The 22,133-nt window shown below is 45.3% G+C and overlaps 1 protein-coding gene across 1 annotated transcript in view; it reads left to right on the forward strand.

Annotated features, from left to right (window-relative positions):
• ENPP1 (ectonucleotide pyrophosphatase/phosphodiesterase 1) overlaps positions 1 to 22,133 on the forward strand; it is a 486,681-nt gene that overhangs the window by 101,406 nt on the left and 363,142 nt on the right. The window contains exon 5 of the mRNA XM_069235163.1: positions 15,079 to 15,139. Within this exon, the coding sequence (XP_069091264.1) occupies positions 15,079 to 15,139 (61 nt within the window). The remainder of the gene's footprint in view (positions 1 to 15,078; positions 15,140 to 22,133) is intronic.

A 22,133-nucleotide genomic window follows, 5' to 3' on the forward strand; every position in this document is an offset into this window, starting at 1 on the left:
CGACGAACCCTGACCTTTCAGTCAGGAATAACCACACCAGTTTATTCAAAGTTAGTGAATTTATTTCCCTATATTAACAAAGCTAGCACAATATAGATGTGTCTCAACACCAAATGATAAACATAAATGAACATTAATAGCTGTCCATAGCGGCGAAACAAATGTAATCTATGCAGCATTTGAATAACAAGGCATTCGATAATAGCAATGCAAATCACTAATACGATAATCTGTAACGAACTAATTGCATACATTTAGTCAGCATAACAAGGTCTCAAATTGCATCGTGCGACAAAAGGAATCCTCATCTAACCGCAAATTAGCATCAGCATGTGGGACTTCATGCAAAAACAATTTAGCAACATAAATTTGGAAAACTCCTAGCTAGGGATCTCATCAAAAATCAGCAGTTGGTTACCTAAAAGAAACACAATGCAATTGTACAATTTCCTTTCATATTTACCAATTACCATCAGCATTCAAGGAAGTCTTCGTCTCACAGGTACCGTTTCTCGATCAGCATGGGACGGGGCAAAGGGGAAGGTGGACGGGGCAATTGCCTCGCGGCGGCAAGGTAAAACTACTACTTCATGCAAAGGGATCAAAGTTAAAGTCTCTAGGGCAAGAATCATTAAAGTCTCTTTCTCTCGATTAGAGAAAGCATCAAAGTCTCTCAAAATGGCGTCGCAGCAAGATGGGCCATAATAGCTGCAATGTCCTGCAAAATGGCGGGTATCGGGCTGGTAATAACTGCAATGTCTGGGTAATGGCCACTTTCCTCTCGTGCACCTGGTTTTTATAGACAACAGTTCAAATCCAGTAGGGTCTTCCATTGGAGGGTTCATAGGTTAGCTTCAAATTATCCAATCAAAAACAACAGTTCTCAAGCTTTTACTTAAGCATACATTATCCTTGGAGACGGGTACGCAAGTTGCAACATTTTATACCAATTAACTCACTTTCAGAGCTTCCATTGTCCGCACCTGCAGATCGACCTTGGAGTAAAGAGAAAATATGCCAGGCTGGCACGAAACCTTAAGATAAGCATGTGAACGATCTCAGTGGAAAAGTACAGCTTCAAGCAAAAATACACGTTTAATAGCACATTGGAAAAAAATACGAGCATCTAAACCGTGAGACCAGGCAACTAGGCCGAAGCCTCTACTAAAGTAATGCTAAGCTAAAGCATTTCAAGCAAGCAAATCATAGCACACGTTTACGATTATGTCGGATTAGTGAAATTCTAATACATCACGTTATATAAAGCACGCTTATAAATGTTGGCAAACTACTCTGAGGGCACATTTTGTCCCCGTACAATCTTTATTCGTTCGGTTAAAATCACACATGATTATTTCACACTACGTTTATGCGCTAATAAATGTAAAACCTTCATTTCTGCTTCATCAATCCCTCCTCTGATGACTACTTGTCATCACACCAAATCATGCCCACAAATTTTATTCCATTAAAATTCTGTCAGTTCTCTTTTCCTTTTAATTCCCCTTGTTTTCGCCTTGTATTCTTCTGCCATTCTTTTCATAATTTTCTCTTCCTTTCTTCTTTTAATTCTCTCCATAATCATTATTATTCCCCTTTTTATTCCCCAAATTCCAAATATGCAAATCAGTACTATTAAAATTCCCTGTATTATTTTTAGTAATATTCCATTCCAAATTCCCCCAAGCCAATTTCCCACTGAAGCAAGTCCTTTTCCAACCTTCTCCCACACTCCTGGTTCCTTCAATTCCTTCAAATCTGCACTCTCTTTTGTTAGATTAGCAAGCATAGTTTTAATTTTCACACTGTTATCAGGAATATACGTACAACAGTGTCGTGCACCAAGCATTTTACAAACACCGCCATCCTTTGCTAAAAGAATGTCTAAAGCAAGCCTATTTTGAAGAGTCATAGCTCTTTCCGCTGCAAGTTCAGCATCTATCAGGATTATAGCACCTGAAAACTTTGTCAACATGTTATCCACTATAGTAGACAACTTTCTTATTTTGATGGAATTCAACACAACTCCCAATGAAGGAATCATGGCTCCAAATATATTTCCTACCACAGCAGCTGCGGTCTCTCTTTTCTGGATACGATGGGATCCAGATGTCTTTGGAATCATCGATAGGTCATCCAGTTGATAAACCTTTGGGAACACTATACCCAAATAACATCTCCCCCACCATCCCTTCGGAAGACGATAATAGGCATTATACCCACAAATGTAATATACACCTGGAATGACAGGGTCAAGTCTGTTCATCATGAATGTCCATTTGGCCTTAAAGATAAACGTATGTTTACACTCACTCGCTCCTACAAAAATGTTGTCATAATAAGATTCACCTCGATATATACAAAATTTCCCTACATGCCAAGCATCTAAAGCTATTCTCCCTTGTGTCTTTATTGCGGCAAAATCATAATTATCTACTGAAGCCCTTTTATGTAGCTCTTTTTCTAATTTCGCATTCATTTGTGCCCTTCTATCATCTGTGCGATCTAAAAAGCTTATTTCTACTGCAGAGAGCGAGCAGGTAAGGTTTTCCCTATGAGCGTGAGCCGTTTCAAAAGGTTGCATTGGCTCGAAAAATTCCCTCATTATTTTAGCATCCCAATCTTTAGCAATCTGACTTAGCTGCGCTATTATAGGAACATATGCAAAGGTAACATCATAATTTGAGTAAAAATACTGTATGTTAGTTTGACCATAAAATCTAGACATTACTATACTACATGTAATCCCGTATGTAAGAGGCATATGGTGATATGTCACCCCTTCCTTTACTGATGTCGGTATCTGTGTACACACATAACAATCTTTCGCATCCATAGTCTCAACATATTCTGTTAGCAAGCGATAGAAAACATTATACGAAAGCTCCTTCTTATCATGCAAGTGTCTCTCATCTAATTCTAGTCTTTTCAATGCGGTTAGTTCAGTGACAGTAACAGGAGCAAAAGTAGAAGCCTCTATTTTCTCATTCTCACCCTTTCCATGCATTGCAAGCACTATTGCCATTATTATTAGTACGCATGCAATTATCAAGCCTATACACACATATTTACAATATTTCTTTCTACTGTTTTGCGTCATGATCTGTATAGAATCAGAGAGCTAGAAGCACCTATTAAGAAACTATTTAGCAATTCAGTTACAAAGCTGAACGAGCGCAATGTTCACACAGTCTTCTTCAAGAGGCCAGTCACTTATCTGTTAGCAACAACTCAGTCTTTATCGGTTTAGCAAATGTCTCATCCGGTTGTTTGTTTCACGTTATATTGTAGCAAGCGATATCATTTATCACCCTTTCAATCAACACTGTCCATAAAACTTTTCTTTTCTATTGGTATCTCTTCTTCTTCGTTCTCGAGGCTTAGAGATACAAACTCGTCAGTCCAATCGTCATTGACTGCATATGCCCATTCTGGACCGGAATATCTCCTATTCGGTATCCTTTTCCTTTTCAATTTTGCTTCTCTTTTCGATTCTGCTTCGCTGGTACTTTCCTCTTTTGTCAAGTCTTTTTCTTCACTCGGGGATGGTACCACGACAGTTACTTCTTTTCTCTTTCACTTTTGGCCTTTCTCCGTCGTTCAAACCTTCTTCAGTCCTTTGTTTTACTGGTGATATACTTAGTCTCCTCTTTGCACCATGTCCATTTGATGGACCTGCGACCCTTTCTGTGGAAGCTTGAACTTTTTCGTTCTGTCCTGCCTTGTCCCCTCCTTCTGGGGAATCGATCACGTTCTCCTTTTCTTTTTCTGTATCGTCTGCTTCTGGGAAAGCCCTCCTCTGATCAGGCTCTCCTGCTTTTTCACCTTTTTCGAGCCCTTCGTCACCGTTACTTTCGTCAGGCTCTGTATCACTTTCAGCTGCTTCAGGTTCTTTGTCACCTTCAGCTGCTTCAGGCTCTTTGCTACCCTCAGCTGCTTCAGGTTCTTTGTCACCTTCAGCTTCTTCGTCGCTGTCTGAACTTTCTCCTTGGTCTTCCCCAAGTGAGTTGGTCTCTTCGTCCTCCAATAATATCTCTCTCTCTCCTACTTCTGCCTGTTCGCTTTCAGTTCGGTTTTGTTCTGCCTCAACACTCAGCACTGTTTTATCAGGCACTGGCAGTTTCAGCGCTTCAACTTCCTCATCTGTGGGACACAACACTTTCTTTGTGTGACTGGCGTGAATCCATTTGGGAACCCCCGCACACTTCACAGCGGTAGTTGTCGTCAGGATCACTTGGAAAGGGCCTTTCCAACGGGGTTCCAGACACGACTTCCTCACGTGCTTCTTTACCACGACCCAGTCACCTGCTTTCAGTGCGTGTCCTGGACCTTGGATCGGTGGCAAGGTGGTTGCTTCCACCTGGTGAGAGAAAGAGCGAACCACGTCAGCCAGACCTTTGCAGTAGTCTAACACCATATCATCTGTAATATTCAAAAGCGCGTTTGCGGGAACTGCGAGAAGTCTCATGGCCCTGCCCATGAGAATTTCGTGCGGAGACAATCCAGTCTTTCTATCAGGGGTGTTTCTCATTGACATTAACACCAAGGGCAATGCGTCAGGCCATTTCAAATTTGTTGATGCACATATTTTCGCCATTCTTGATTTCAGTGTACCATTCATCTGTTCCACCAGTCCTGATGCTTCAGGGCAATAGCTACAATGCAGTTTTTGCTCAATGTTCAGCGCTTCACAAAGTAACTTTATCACCTCGTTATTGAAGTGACTTCCCCTATCTGATTCTAAAGAGATCGGGAATCCGAAACGTGGTATCAACTCTCTCAACAATAGCTTTGCAACTGTAAGGCTGTCATTTCTACGTGTGGGGTATGCTTCAATCCAGTGACTAAAAATGCACACAATCACCAACACATACTTCAGACCTCCATGCACAGGCATCTCAATGAAGTCCATTTGCATTCGACTAAACAGGCCACTTGCTCTACCAATGTGGCTCGCGTTCACAACTGTTCCCTTTCCTGGGTTCATCTGCTGGCAAGTGACACATCGATGGCAAACTGCTTCTGCAGCTTGACGAAATCTGGGGTTAAACCAATCAGTTTTGAACAATCTTATCATGGCATCTCTCCCTAGGTGAGCTTGCCCATGATAGAACCGCGCAAGCTGTGATAAGAGACTGTTTGGCAAAACAAATTTTCCCTCATTTGAAACCCATAACTCGTCTGGTCTCTTTATACATTGTGATTTAATCCAGGAATCTCTTTCATCCTCCCTGACGTTATTCTGTAATGCTTTTAATTCATCTATTGTATCTACAACTTTCAAGGCAAATGCTTCAGCTGGTTCGAGTTCTGGTTCACTTATCGAATTCCATTCATCTCTGAGCAATATACAATTCAAGGCACAAAATCTTGCGACTTGATCCGCATATGCATTTCCCAGAGAAACATAGTCCTGTCCTTTTGTATGAGCACTACACTTTACCACTGCAACTTCGGCTGGCATTTGGATGGCGTGTAACAATTCCCTTATTCTCTCCCCGTTTTTCACTGGGGATCCTGAAGAAGTCAGGAAACCTCTCTGTGACCATAGTTGTCCAAAGTCGTGCACAATCCCAAACCCGTACTGACTATCAGTGTAAATGGTGACTTTCATCACTGCAGACAGTTGACATGCTCTTGTAAGGGCTACAAGTTCTGCTACTTATGCAGAATAGACTCCTTGAAGCCAGCCCGCTTCCAAGACACCTGTTACAGTACATACAGCATATCCTGCTTTCAAAATTCCCATCCCATCTCTTAGACCTGAACCATCAACAAAAACAATTTGGTCATTTTCATCAAGCTTAGTATCCTTAATGTCAGGTCGAGGTTTTGTGCAAAATTCAGTCACCTGGAGGCAGTCATGCTCGACGTCTTCAGCGTTCTCAATTTCAGCATTTTCACCAGGAAGCAAGGTTGCTGGATTCAACGTAGTGCACCTTTTCAGCTGCACATTCGGGGAGCCCAGAATTACCGTTTCATACCTTGTGAGCCTTGCTCCAGTCATGTGTTGTGTTCGGGAGCGGGTCAGAAGTATCTCAACTGAGTGAGGGACCATGACTGTTACTGGGTGTCCCATCACTATTCCTTCACTCTGAGTGAGGCTGATACCAACTGCTGCTACGGCGCGCAAACACCCTGGAAGTGCTGCTGCGACCGGATCCAAAGTAGCTGAAAAATACGCTACTGGTCTGTTTACGCCACCATGGGCTTGGGTCAAGACAGACAAAGAACATGCATCACGTTCATGGCAAAACAATGTGAAAGGCTTTGTGTAATCAGGCATACCTAAAGCTGGAGCCCTGCACATGCATTCTTTCAGTTCAACAAAAGCATCCATCTCCTCTCCTTTCAGCTCAATTTGATCCAAGGCATCCTTCTGGGTCAGCTTCAGTAAAGGCTTTGCTAGAGTTGAGAAGTTGGGAATCCACTGGCGACAGTAGCCCACCATTCCCAAAAACTTCCTCACCTCCCTCCTTGTCTTTGGTGGACTCATTTGAAGTACACTTGTTATTCTTTCCTTCATTATTCTCCGTGACCCTTTCTCTATTTGGTGACCCAAGTATTTCACTTTCTTCTGGCAGAACTGTAATTTGGAAGGAGACACCTTGTGTCCATTCCTTCCCAAATGGTTCAACAGAGCAATGGTATCGGCTGTGCAGCCACTTTCTGTCTTTGATGCAATCAGTAAGTCATCAATGTACTGTACTAGGGTTGACTCGAATGGCAATTCTAATGCTTCCAAATCTTTCTTTAGAATCTGATTGAATATTGACGGCGACTCAGAAAACCCTTGAGGAATTCGACACCAACTGTACACTCTGTCTAAGAATTTGAAACAAAAGAGAAATTGGCTGTCCTCATGAAGAGGCACCGAGAAGAATGCTTGTGACAAGTCGATGACTGAGAACCACTCGGCATCGCAAGGGACTTGAAACATTATCACAGCTGGATTCGGTACTACAGGGCAGCATTTGACTATGATGTCATTTATTTTCCTCAGGTCCTGCACAAGTCGGACCTTTCCACTCGGCTTTATTAGTCCCATGATTGGTGAATTACATGGACTGCTTAACACTTCTTTCAGTACTCCCTGTTTTACAAACTCGTCAATGAGTTGGGCAACTTTCATGAGGGTGTCTTGTGCCATGTGGTATTGTGGGGTCTGGGGAAAGGTTGCATTGGGCTTTACAGTCACTTTCACTGGTTCCACTCCTTTCATCAATCCCACCTCTTTCCCTGTCATATCCCACACTTCCTTTCCGACTGTTTCCCGTAATTCAGCTGGAATATCTTCTTCAGTTATCATCGGGAAAAGACAAATCAGAGGATAGTCTTCATCGACAGTTTCCATCTCATCCCCCTCTACACTGTCCTCTTCTTCCCCATCACTGCTCGTCTGAATTGTTATTCCCTCGTTCGAGCACATAATCGAACAACCCAATTTGCACAACAAGTCTCTCCCTAACAGTGCTATCGGGCTTGAGTCACATACCACAAACTGATGCACCCCTTGATAGTTACCGATGCTGACTGGTACCGGATCTGTTATTGGGTTCGTCAGGTGCCTATTTGCTACTCCCACCACTTGAACTGTCCTCCCTGAGAGTGGCAAATTTGGTACTTCACTGCTCTTAACGGTTGAACGTGTTGCTCCTGTGTCAACCAAGAATGAGACACGATGACCCATTACTCTTCCCTCTACGTACGGACCCTTTTGATCAACTTCCAAGGATGCTGCAAGCACACAATCTCCTTCTTCTTCTGAACTTTCACTCTCCCATACATTGTTTATTCCACTCTCACTGTGTAGTGGGAACTGTTGTACTGTGCCATTTGTACTCATTACCTGACCCGAGACCTGTGGAGGAACCATCACTTGCTGCTGACTCACTGGTGCCAAAGGTATTTGCTGATTAGGTACCATGGGTAACTGCTGTTGCATTGGCTGCATTTGCGTCACCTGCATACGAGGCATCTGCATCTGCTGCGGCTGCATAGGTTGTAATCCCTGCAACTGATTTACGGTCTGAAAATTTGGGTTTGGACCTCTTATTTTCGGTCCCCTCATTGTCTGAAATGCATTGACATCATTGTTTTGCTGACTAACACCTGCACCTGCACCTTCCTGCACCACCATCGGGCACTCGCGTTTCCAATGTCCGACAATTCCGCACACGTGACACGGCATCACCTTCTTCATTGCCTGCACACCATTCACAACAGTGTTCAAATCCGGACCATTATTCACAAAACCTCCTCTGCCTCTGCCTCTCGCCTGTGGCTGAAACATCATATTTCCCTGCAACTGCGGCTGCGGTTGCGGTACCTGCTGTTGGAACCCTTGCATCCCTTGCAAACCTTGCAGACCTGTCTGGGCTGCTTTAAGTTGCATCATCATCACCTTCTCTTTCAACCTTTTCTGTTTCACTTCAATTTCGTCGCTACAGTATTTCGCATAATTTAACACCTCATCAATCGGTTTCGACTGCCAACAAATCAAATGCGACTTTATCATCTGACTTATCTCTGGTCTCAGCCCTTCCACAAATCTAAACACAAAATGAAGCATGTCCTTCGCCTCTATTGTCTCCGTGCCACTGTAGTTTTTGAACGCCTTCAACAATCTCTCATAGTAACTATGAATCGACTCTTTAGCCTCTTGGGCAGTTCGATCGATCTTCTGCCAATCCACATTTTTCGCGGCAACCTTCGTCTTCAAATGCTCAATTACCTTATAGTACAAACTCATCACCATAGGTGATGGTGCACCCGTGTCCCTGTCTCTCTCTGGTTCACTTGTTGGCCAACCTACAGCTCTTTTGCAATCCTCCCACAAATCTGCCGGAACCACAATCTCAAAGAGAGTGTTCAGGTCTTCCCAAAGGCATTTCGCAAGCTTCACAAACCTATCAGTCTGTTGATACCATTCAATCGGCTTCTCTCTCAGTTTGGGGAAATCATCCGTAAAAGACTGAATGTCGCTTCTGTGCCATGGTACATGTATTAATTTTCCCCCTGCTGTCTCCCTCATTGGTAACATGGTTACTGCCTCGCTACTCTGTGGTCTTTTCTCATTGAGCTCTGTAGCACTGTCCCTCCTCTTTTCCTTTCTCTTTACCCACCTGCTTTCCCACTTGTCTAAGCACCTCCACACGTGTGCACTCTGCAGCAATTCTCTAAGGTGTGCCTTCATGCCTGCTGATCTCATGTGTTCAAAATCTGTGGTCCCGAAATCCAAACTGTAGCTCCTGCTCAAGTGTTTCATCTTGTCTATCTCCACCCCGTTCTTGTCTGCTATTTCTTGTAACCTTCTATGTACCTTGTCTACTTCCCTCGTAATCCTGGGACATAGATATCTCAGCTCTTCTTCCGAATAGGACTCCAACCTATTCACACCCATAGTCCCTTCCACCAATTCATGTGCTTCCATGCTCAACCTGACCCTATTCAGATAATCTTCTCCCTTCCCACTACCTGAGCTTTGTGTGGAATTCAGACTGTTAAACCACTGTGTCAGCTGTTGTGCATTCAACCCCATCAGTGTAGCATTCACATCGACTGCCATTGATGGTTGCGGCAACTTTTCAGTGTTCGATGACAGCGGTATCACCAGTGGGGGACTTGACCTCACCAGTGTTGACTGAGCACATATGGGACTAAACTCCATCAAGGTCCCAGATCCAGTTGGCTGAGCCGCTATCGGAGTTATCCCTGGAGTGTTTTCTATGCACCTCCTTTCGGTCCCACTCTGCAGCATTGATCCCTGACCGCTCATACCTAAGTTAGGCTGACTGTACAGAGGTACTGGTGGACCTACAGTAATGGGTAGTGATATCGCATCTGGGTTCTGTCCATTTCCCATGTTCTGAGGCATGTTCATTCCCACACTATGGGTCATCATTGCCGGCATGCCCATTTGACTCCCCGTCATCTGAGCATGTGCATTTCCCCCTTGCATCTGCTTTTGAGGCATCAAAAACTGGGTTGATTCAGCTTGTGCCAGTGTTGGGTTGTGACCATTCTGTCCTCCCAGTGCGGCTGGATCTAAAATCATTCCCGTACTGTTATCGCTGCTGTAGTACCTTGGGACCTGCGGCTGATAATTTTCTGCTGGTTTCAACATGGGCACATCTGGATATATTCTCCTAACCTGCGGTATCTGTGGGGTGAACAGTAAACTCGGGTCCTTAGATCCCGATGATGCTCCTGAACTCTGGGTTTCACTATTCTGTACCGATGCCGGAGGGGCAGAACTGGTACTTTGTCCTTGTCCACTCTCTGCATAAGGTGGTGGACTGTCGTTCAGCAATTGCATGATTAGCTCCTCATCCTCTAACTCCTCTTCTCTTCTCAACTTTTCCTCATCCTCTCTATCCTTGGAACACCTCCTGTTTGTCTTACAGGAAGCTTTCTTACCTGTCTCCTCTTCTTCCTTAGTAATCGCGGGAAACAATTTTATCCCCTGCAATACATCTGACCTCCACACCTTCTGTGCATTATCCCACCTAGCGTCCGCTAGTGTCTTTTCTACCTTCCTTATCCTGGTCTCGAACGTATTCTGCTGTTGCTGTCTAGCCATCAGTTCCCAAATCGCTAGAGCCTCAAACTGTGCTGGCCTTGGAGGTACCTTCATGTCGTACATCGCGAATCTCAAATTCTCTAGAATCCTTATATTGAATGTCCCATGTATCGGGAACGCTACGCTCCCATGTTTCTCTGTCAGCTTGTGCCATTGCTTTAGCCAAAGACACGGAGCTACCCCTTTTTCCTCCATTACAATGTAAGCTGGTGTGCCTTCGGGTGGCGTTTCCTCTCCTACGCTCGCTTTAATGTAAGACTCCCCCTTCATCGCACTCCTTAATGCTTTAAAAAATTTCATTTTCTCGTCTTTTATTTCACAAAGTTTGTAATCAATAGGTGACTTTAATTCCCGGAATACTCTTCGCTTGCCTTTCCCCTTCCAATCGAGCCCCACGGACTGCGTCCAGTCCGTACGCGACCCTTCTCTATAACCAACCTATCCCAGCGCGGCTCCTAGTGACGTCACACTCACACACACTGCGGCTGACAAAGCCTCGCGGCTAGTCTTCCTTCACTCAGTTCCTCTCGTAACAACTTCTTGCATGTATCGCGAGCTACCAAAAATATAAAACAGATCTGTCGGTTTACTACAGGAAGGGTAACACAATCGCTTCAGGACCTTAGGGATTTTTCACTAGCCTCAGCAGTTATTCCATCTTTCTCGGTCCCCACGTTCGCAAGCAAATCTGACCCGCAGACTGCTCTCAACTTGTCAGTGATCTATTCTAGTGCACTTAGAATTTTGTCAAAGCCCGAAGTCGAAGTTCCTTTCACTCCCTTAACACACGTACCGACCCGTTGACCACGCCCGATCAACCTACTAAACCGCCCAGACCACAACATAAAACAACATACTCCGGAGTCTCTTGACCTCGCAGGGCCCGTCTCAACAACAACAACCACGTGGACCTTTTTTATGCACAAAGCGCCACACGCACATGAAGTTCTACGACTTCCCTACTCTCACACTCTGAGTCGCACCTCTGCTATTTCTACGAAGTTCGACGACTTCCCTACTTCTACACTCGGAGTCGCACCTCCGCTATCCTCTAAAAGAAAAAAATTCCTCGCAACCTTTTCACACAATCTGCGGCAATAAGCTGTGCAAGCGCAAAACCCTAATTTCTCTCATACCATCACTAGTACCGCCAACGCCGATTCCACACCTCCGTTCTCTCCATTCGCAAGCTCCGAGATCCCGGGAAAGTCGCGGTGGACCTAGCCCATCATCATTCTGTCAATCAGTTTTATCCTAAAAAAAAAAATCTAATTCAACTTCTCGAGTGGGGTCTCAAAGGGCGTAACCGTTAATTCAACACCATGTACTTTAACGGTACGGAGTCCCAAAAGGCGAAACCATCCTCTGCTACCATCTACTGATAGAGCGTTCCAGCCTAATAATTTACCTGTAGTTTGGACGCGCTTTAGGCCGATGAATCTTTTGGCTAAGTGGGACTCTCCGCACCCTTAATCGGTCAATTTCATTAAATCAATAATCAATAACGAACATAAGCAATACCTTGATCAAAATAACACTTAACAATTAATCCAGAATACATTTTCGACGAACCCTGACCTTTCAGTCAGGAATAACCACACCAGTTTATTCAAAGTTAGTGAATTTATTTCCCTATATTAACAAAGCTAGCACAATATAGATGTGTCTCAACACCAAATGATAAACATAAATGAACATTAATAGCTGTCCATAGCGGCGAAACAAATGTAATCTATGCAGCATTTGAATAACAAGGCATTCGATAATAGCAATGCAAATCACTAATACGATAATCTGTAACAAACTAATTGCATACATTTAGTCAGCATAACAAGGTCTCAAATTGCATCGTGCGACAAAAGGAATCCTCATCTAACCGCAAATTAGCATCAGCATGTGGGACTTCATGCAAAAACAATTTAGCAACATAAATTTGGAAAACTCCTAGCTAGGGATCTCATCAAAAATCAGCAGTTGGTTACCTAAAAGAAACACAATGCAATTGTACAATTTCCTTTCATATTTACCAATTACCATCAGCATTCAAGGAAGTCTTCGTCTCACAGGTACCGTTTCTCGATCAGCATGGGACGGGGCAAAGGGGAAGGTGGACGGGGCAATTGCCTCGCGGCGGCAAGGTAAAACTACTACTTCATGCAAAGGGATCAAAGTTAAAGTCTCTAGGGCAAGAATCATTAAAGTCTCTTTCTCTCGATTAGAGAAAGCATCAAAGTCTCTCAAAATGGCGTCGCAGCAAGATGGGCCATAATAGCTGCAATGTCCTGCAAAATGGCGGGTATCGGGCTGGTAATAACTGCAATGTCCGGGTAATGGCCACTTTCCTCTCGTCCACCTGGTTTTTATAGACAATAGTTCAAATCCAGTAGGGTCTTCCATTGGAGGGTTCATAGGTTAGCTTCAAATTATCCAATCAAAAACGACAGTTCTCAAGCTTTTACTTAAGCATACATTATCCTTGGAGACGGGTACGCAAGTTGCAACATTTTATACCAATTAACTCACTTTCAGAGCTTCCATTGTCCGCACCTGCAGATCGACCTTGGAGTAAAGAGAAAATATGCCAGGCTGGCACGAAACCTTAAGATAAGCATGTGAACGATCTCAGTGGAAAAGTACAGCTTCAAGCAAAAATACACGTTTAATAGCACATTGGAAAAAAATACGAGCATCTAAACCGTGAGACCAGGCAACTAGGCCGAAGCCTCTACTAAAGTAATGCTAAGCTAAAGCATTTCAAGCAAGCAAATCATAGCACACGTTTACGATTATGTCAGATTAGTGAAATTCTAATACATCACGTTATATAAAGCACGCTTATAAATGTTGGCAAACTACTCTGAGGGCACATTTTGTCCCCGTACAATCTTTATTAGTTCGGTTAAAATCACACATGATTATTTCACACTACGTTTATGCGCTAATAAATGTAAAACCTTCATTTCTGCTTCATCACCAGCGCGTACAGGGGAACGTGCATGACTGGCGTGCATGGCTCATGGGGTGGGGAACAATTAAGTTAAAGCAGGAGCGTGGGACTGGGTGAGAGACTGGTTGCAAGTGCCCGAAGGTCCCAAACCCAGAGCAGAGGGGGTCTCAGCAGCCGTCAGGTGAGCTGGGAAGCAGGTTACGGTGACCAGACGTCCCAGATTTGCCCGGACTGTCCCGGTTTTCCGGTGACTGTCCCGATGTTCCGACACTGGTTTGAAAAATTACACAAATGTCCCTGTTTTGGGAGATGATCAGGTGAGCACTCACATTTATCACTGTGCACTCTGTAAAGGGTGTAATGAGAAGGCCAGTGTGGACAGAGTATTGTTTAAAAAGCTCTCCTGCTGTGCTGCAGGCTTAATTCGGGCAGCACAGCAGGATTTAATGGAGGCGAATAAACCACTGCGAAGCCCATCACCCGAAGCAAGAATAACAAAGCTCCCATTGCAATACGCTGGATCTTGGCCAGGGAGTCTTTAATTTTAATGCTACAGAGGTGTGTGTTTTGGTAGCATGAAAATTAGACTTCCTTGGCCATGATGTGATGTGTTCCATATGGCTGCCCTGATATATAAAACGGAAAAGCCATCGACATAGAAATAGGACTAAATGTTTGCACTAGTCAGTGCAGTGTCAACATTTAGTCGTATTTAGGTGGGATTTGCGTCCCGCCAGTGACTGGCCAACAGCCCTATTTCCCCCCCTAAAAAAATGTATTAATAGATGCTTGCCTACGAGCATGCGCGTGCTGCATTTTTTAGAATTGAAAAAAAAAACTTTTAAATGGTCGCCTGTCGATGGCATTGCAAGTGGCAGAATCAGCAAGGGGGTTGGGATGGCAAACAGATGCTGCGTCGAGGAAGGTAGAGGAAGGATTAAATAGTCAGATGAGAGAGGAGCAGGGAGAAATAGAGACACAGGCATAAGAACTTTTTACATGCACTGCAAAGTAAGTCTGATGTCTGCAGTGGAAGGATGCATCAACCAGTGAAGATAAGAGTGCTGTAGCGCTGGAGAAAATCAAGAATATGGAGGAAAGCCATTGAATCAGGAGTAGGCAGGTGAGGCAGACAACAACTCGATTCTGTATGTGATGTATTGGAAACAATAAGTCTGCCTGTATAGAAGTAAAGCTGTCTATAACTTAGACCTAAAATGCACTTTGAGTGCACTTTTATTTTGACATAATATACATCCAATGATTGTGGCGTGTTGCTTGACATATCACGAGTGCATCATTATCGCATCTGTCCAGTTTGCTCAACTGAGACAAAAATGCAGCTTTCATGGTGTTTAATTACACATATGTTTTTTGCCAGTGTTCTCTCCCAACATATATTTTGCTCAACTTATGTGTAGCTTTATGATTATCACAAAGTCCTCTCAGAGACAAAGTGCTGCATGCAAGTTGTTGGGATATGAATATGTGCTTTTCTATAATTTATGAGGCCGAAAAGATGCTGAAATATATGCACATTTTTTTTTAGGAAATAAAAGCTGGGTAAACGATGAATGCGAAGACCTGACCGTACCCCAGTGTCCTAGAGGGTGAGGCTTTTTTTAATCTAACCGTTATGCATGAAGTCTGAGATTTATATTGTAAACACACTCTTTAGTTTACTGGAAATTATTGTAAAATCAAGTAATTTTATGAACTACCTAGAAATATTGAACCGAAAGCAAGCATGCACACCAATAATAAATACTGCGTACACGCGCACGGCTCGGTGATCAGTAGGAGAGAAATAAACTTATAGAAAACTAAAAGGCGCGCTGCGGGTATCCTCCCAACATTGGCAAACACAATTTGACACACCGCGGGTATTTTGGGTATTCTTCACCTGCCTCCCCCAGATGCATCCACATTTGCATTAATTCGTTGTTTATGACTGTAGCAGCTTTGCCTTTCTACATATGATAGCCCCAGGGGTTTTTAGAATCTTTATTTTTGGGGTTTAGCTGGCATTTTTGCTTAGGGCAATTTGAGACTGCCATTCATTTTCACAGCATGTGTGCTCTGTCCATAAAACCTACGGTACAATTTTGTAGAATACATTGTTTAGTCGTTAAGTAAAACTACAGTAAGGTGGCACAGGAAATGCACCAGTGATGAAAAAGTTAAGTGACACGTGTGGGCTGCGGTGTATATTTATTTCCTCAATTTGTGGAGACAGTAAAAACAAGACTTCAGGTTCACCCTTGTGGGCTGCCTGGCTGCAGCATTTAACCCTTCATTAACACACAGAATAGGAAGGTGCTCTGGGATATAGGAAAACTTTTTTTTTTTAATGTATTAGTGGGGTTGCCAGTCGGTGAGTATTGTACCTAATCTAGAAACGTGTCAAAGTTAACAGTGTGTCCCTGCAGTGAGTAGTTACCAAACGCTGTTTTAGTTTGTATGGTTAATTTGTAATTTTCCGTGGCAAGGAATTGTTGTCATTTTAGTTTCTAGGCATGCTGTTAAAGTTTCTTTTTAATATTTGTCACAAAATCAAGTTCACTAGTGAAGGTCGATTTTTGAATAATTGGCATTGCTTCTCTTCAACTGGACTTCCTCCGACCGTTTACGCTCCAATGAGTCAATGAACTACCCCGTGAGAATAATAGGACTGCTTCCATGATATGAAATGTTGGGGACTGGTATTTACTGAACACTGATCTTGGAATGTGATAGTTTGGAGTGTACATCTTAAACAAATGTCCAAAGCTGAATTAAGACTTTTGATATGATCAAGTAAGGGCTTATCTGGAAGAAGCCCTTAGCTAATGAAGTAACATTTGTCTCTGCTCGTAGTTGGAAGAATCTTGTTCCTGGTGAGTTGGAGCGAGCGGACCCTGATTTCCTTAGGGCAGAACCTGAAAGGAGTCTGGGAGCTTTGAATCCAGATTCCCAATGCTATCTTGAATAAAGGCTTATTGGCGAATTTGTAGATACAAATGCCAGAACTGTTGCAAAACAATGGATGTATAGTTGGACATTTTTGGGGGAAGGTGGTGGGCAGGGGTCAGGAGCTGCCACCAATCACAGATTAGTGCACAGGATAAAACTGGCATAGGATGCCTGCTAGACCTGGCAGCTTTTTGGTGTGTCTCTCCTGTCTTTTTGCCTTCTGAACTTCTGTTTTTATGGTGTACTAGACTTTGTTTTTGCTGGTTTATTGTCTCGCCACACTTTACTATTACTAATTAGTGCTAAAGTGCAAGTGCTCCCTATATAAATTGTACTGTTGATTGGTTTATCCATGATTGGCATATTTGATTTACTGGTAAGTCCCTAGTAAAGTGCACTAGAGGTGCCCAAGGCCTGTAAATCAAATGCTACTAGTGGGCCTGCAGCACCTACATGAGTAGCCCTGTAAACATGGATCAGACCTGCCACTGCAGTGTCTGTGTACAGTTTTAAACTTCCAATTCGACTTGGCTAAACCTTCCCTTTCAATACATGTAAGACACCCCTAAGGTAGGCCCCAGGTAGTCCAATGGGCAGGGTGCAGCGTATGTTAAAGGTGGGACATGTACTGATGTGTGTTACATGTCCTAACAGTGAAATATTCCTCAATTCAGCCTTTACTGTTGCGAGGCCTATCTCTCGCGTAGGTTAACACGGGGGCTGCCTTCAAATAACTTTAAAGTGGAGATTCCCTTTGAGAGCAGATAGAAAAATGTAGTTTGGGGTCTCTGAACTCACAATTTAAAAATACATCTTTTAGTGAAGTTGGTTTTTAGATTCTTAGTTTGAAAATGTCATTTTTATAAAGTAGGCATGTTCTTGCTTAAACCATTCTGTGACTCTGCCTGTTTGTGGATTCCCTGTCTGGGTCAGTTTGACAGTTGGACTGGTTGCACCTCACACTAGACAGTGACACAAAGGGAGCTGGGTTGTAGCCTGCATATTCTGATGAGCCATCTGAGCTAGAGTGGGGAGAGGAGTGGTCACTTACACCTGAAAGGACTGTGCCTGCCCTCACACAATGCAGTCTCCAACCCTCTGGTGTGTGTCTGGGGCCTGGCCTAGACAAGGAAGGATCTTGCAACCAACTGAGACTTTCCCTTGAGGTTTGCCAACTTCAAAGGCAGAAAAGGGTATAAGTATTTGACCCAAACCCCAGACTTTTAGAATCTTTCTGAATGAAGAGGAACCTCTGCCAAGGAGACAAGCTGAAAAGCTGGAGGAGGAGTACTGCCTCCTTTGCTGTGTTGGCCTGCATTTGCTGCTTCTGCCTTTAAAGAGAGCAAAGGGTGAACTTCGCTGAATATCCTGCTTGAGAAAGTTCTCCAAGGGTTTGGCGTAGAGCTTGCCTCCCGTTGGAAGTCTCAGGGATCTAAAAAACGTAATTTTCATCTTCCTACAGCATTGGGAACTGTGTGTTTTGTGCTGTTCCAGGAGAAAAGCCACTGCAACGCTGTCAACGATGCCGCTGGCCTGCACTGTCACCTGCTGATGCTGCATCGAGCATCACTGCCAGCTTTGCACTGCAACCGTGGTCTCAATGACGCCATCATCGGACGACTTCATCGAGCCGCTGCTCGCACCGTGACCTGTGGGCCCCACATTCCGGCATCACCTTGCTCACACCGCAACCTGGGCATCCCAGAGGATGATGCTACTGCTGACAGCGGCGCCGCTGCCTGCACCGTGGTTTGTGGACACCGCTTGTGAGGAATACGAAGCACCATCCCGTCCTGCACTGCAGCCCCAGTCCACCGACACCAGCACCATTGACTCTAGTGTCATCACCAGGCATCCCAGCCTGCACCGTGACCCGGGGATGCCACACAGAGCCTGTCCTGCACCGCAGCACCAACTCTGGCCTACCGTCGACAGCCCTTCAGCAACAATGACGTCACTGCCTGCACTGTGACCTGCTGACACCGCATGTCATACCGCCCCACTTCAAACCGCAGCCCTGGTCTCACCGACGCTGCTGGATGCCGCCATCAAGCCGCTGCCTGCACCATGACCTGTGGGCAGCGTACGCCGCATCGTCCCGCTTCGCACCGCAGCCCCAACACCATCCACGTCAGTGCTCCTGACTTCATCAGCCCGGAGTATGATTTGCAACACATGTGACTCTGCATCCATTGTTGGCATTGTGGTCGCCGTGATGACGTCTTGATCAAATATAGGCACCACCCCGGCACTTTCACAGCAGTTTTTCTCTTTCTGCGCTAGCCTATGCGCAGATCCAGAAAAGACCCTCAGTTGCTTTTTGACTGACTTTTTTGACCGTTTTGTCAAACATTTTTTACCTTCTTGGTGCGTCAAAATGTCTTCCCGTAGGACCAGATTTAAGCCGTGTGACTCCTATCGCCGCATGATGTTGATGACAGATCCGCACCTTGTCTGTTTGTGGTGTCTAGAGCTCGACCATGACCAGAAGTCGCGCTCTGATTGCTGGGCCATGAACCTGAAGGCTTTGAGGGAGCAGTTCCTAAGGTTAATGACGGCTCACGGTCAGCTCCCGGTCTCGCTCAAGAGGAGGGTCATGAGACCATTTGCAGAGCCTTCACCACTTGTCCTTGTCCTAATTTAAGTCCTCTTGACATTCGGGTTGTAAGAAGAACAAGTCGAAGAAGAAGAAGTGTTCTTCAACTTCACCCTGTCGCTCGGCCGATACGACGTGGGAGAAGCATCGTCCTTCTAGGCCTCTGTCCTCATAGCCTGCTTCTGGGTCAGCTCAGCACCTCCCTGAGTTTCCGGGAGCCAGAGCCACCCCATGCCAACTCAAGGAGTTTTATGATGCCATGCGCCTCATATTTGGGCAGACCGACTCTCCTGTGAAATCCTCAGGCCCAGTAGAGTCGGCAGGGGCCCCCTCGGGTTCCACGCCGTTGACTTCAGCCTCGGCTCCTGATAGCACCCCAGGATCTGTTTCCAGATACTAGCTGACACCGGTCATGCCATTGCGACCTTCCGTTGCGCTGGTGCCGTGCATACTGCACAGCCTCTGTGTGGCCGAGGACACTGGATCCAACATCCAGTGGATCAGGGAGCCATTGGTTGGCCCAGTCCACCGTCCCTGCAGCCTCCAAACCTTCCTAGTCCGTCATCCCATTACAGACCAGTTAGAGGCAGGATCCACCATCATCTGCCCACTGTGAGCCTACCACGACTGACGGGGGTTTTGCAAATAGTCTGAAGGGGCTACCCACTCCCCTTCGAAATTACACCTCCTGCCATGCCACTAGCCTACGATAAGATGTTGGAGGATTACTTGGCTTTTCTCTGCAAATAGGTTATGGCTCTCTTGGCCAAGAGAGCCATAGAGAGGGTCCCTGTTCTAGAAGTGGGTTGTGGTTGTTATTCCTGCAACTTTCTGGTGCCCAAAAAGGACAAGGGCCTTCATCCTGTACTAGACTTCCGTGCCCCCAATCTGTTCCTCAGGAAGGGGAAGTTCAAAATGCTCTCTCTGGCTCAGGTCCTTTCTGCCCTGGAGATTGAATGTTAGCAATGGGCTTGCAGGATGCCTATTTTTCATATTCCCGTCCTGACTGCCCACAGACGTTACTTGCTGTTAGTGGTAGGTCACGATCATTTTCAGTTCATAGTGCTCCCCTTCTTCCTTACCAGGGCCTCTCAGGTGCTCACGAAAGTGATGGCGATGGTCGCAGCTCATCTGCGCCGGCTAGGGGTTTCAGTTTTCCCCTACCTCGACGACTGGCTGTTGAAGGCGGGCTCTACCCAGGCTGTCTTCTCCTACCTCCAGACTACGGCATACCTCCTGCATTCGCTGGGGTTCACTATAAACGTGCCTAAATCACACCTGACTTCCTGTCAAACACTCCATTTCATCGGTGCTGTTCTGGACACAGTGCAGTTTCGGGCCTATACTCCAAAGCGGGAAGTCCAGGATATTCAGGCTATGAGACTGATGTTTCAGCCTCTATCCTGGGTTTCGTGTGATTCTTGAGGCTGCTGGGCCTCATTGCCTCTTGCATCCTGCATCCTGCTGGTAACACATGCCAGATGGCATATGCGGGCTCTGCAGTGGGACCTGAAGTTCCAGTGAGCGTAGCATCAGGGGAATCTCTCCGACATGGTCCAGATCTCAGAGGGAACTGTGCAAAATCTGCAGTGGTGGCTAACGAATCAAGATTGGGTCAGGGGCAGATCCATCTCCCTGCCAGATTAGACAGTAGTGACAGATGAGTCACTCGTGGGATGGGGCGGACACAGGGGAGAGATGGAGACCAGAGGTGTTTGGTCTCCAGCGGAGTCCGGCCTCCACATCAACGTTCTGGAGCTCAGGGCATTCAAGCTTGCATTGATGGCATTCCTTCCCTCTCTAAAAGGAAAAGTGGTGCAGGTGTTTACAGACAACACAACTGCCATGTGGTACTGCAAAAAGCTGGGTGGGATCATGGACCCTTTGTCAAGAGGTCCTGCATCTCTGGACATGGCTGAAACATCAGGGCATATCCCTGGTGGTTCAACATCTGGCGGGCTCTCTGAACACCATAGCAGACAAACTCCGCCATCAATGCATGGTCGATCATGAATGGCGTCTCCATCTGGAGGTGGCGCAAAGTCTCATTTAACAGTGGGGAGAGCCCTGGTTAGATCTGTTCGCCTCCGCAGAGAATACGCAATATCAGCTGTTTTGCGTGTTATAGTTTCCAAGGTGGCACTCACTCGGTGATGCTTTTCATCTCGAGTGGAACTCATGCCTTCTGTATCCCTTTCCATCAATACCATTTCTGCCCAGAGTTCTCAAGAAGATCAGAACGACTGGGCCCAAGTAATTCTTGTGGCTCTGGATTGGTTACGGAGCATAGGGTATCCAGAGCTTCTGAGCTTGGCCATCGATCCTCCACTCGGACTGCTTCTTTGGGAGGATATTCTGTCGCAGCAGCAGGGGAGGGTACTCCAATCGAACATGTCCAGTCTCTGTCTTTCTGCATGGAGATTGAGCAGCTGCAGTTCACAGCTTTCGACCTTCCACCCGAAGTCTGTGATGTTATCTTAGCAGCCAGACATGCCGCCAGCAAAACTGTATATGCCTAACATTGGCATGCATTTGTGACATGGCGTACCAACAAAACTGTTGATCCCTTTTCTGCACCTCTGTCCGAGGTTCTTTTGTTTATTCTCTTTCTTGTCCAGCAAGGCCCTGCTTTGGGCACCTTTAAGGGTTCTCTGTTTGCAGTGTATGCCTTCCTCATACTTCCTGTTCAACCCTCCTTGTTTAAATATCCTATTGTTGTGAGATTCCTCAAAGTTCTTACCCATATGTTTCCACCTACCCAGTTCATAATGCCCCAGTGGGATTATAACCTGGTCCTTACCTTTCTCATGTGTGCTCCTTTTGAGCCTCTTCATAATTGTCCTCTTCGGCTCCTCACTTTAAAAATGGCCTTTCTTGGGGCCATCATTTCTACATGGAGAGTGAGTGAGCTACAAGCCCTTTCTTCAAAGCCACACTTCATCTCTGTTCATCCTGACAGTGGTGCTTCGTACTAGGGCCTTTATCCTTCCTTAAGTGGTTTGCCTTTTCATGTAGGCCAATCCATCACCTTCCTTACTTTTTATGCACCCCCACAT

This window comes from Pleurodeles waltl, chromosome 5, assembly GCF_031143425.1.
Source record: "Pleurodeles waltl isolate 20211129_DDA chromosome 5, aPleWal1.hap1.20221129, whole genome shotgun sequence".
NCBI lineage: Eukaryota > Metazoa > Chordata > Amphibia > Caudata > Salamandridae > Pleurodeles > Pleurodeles waltl.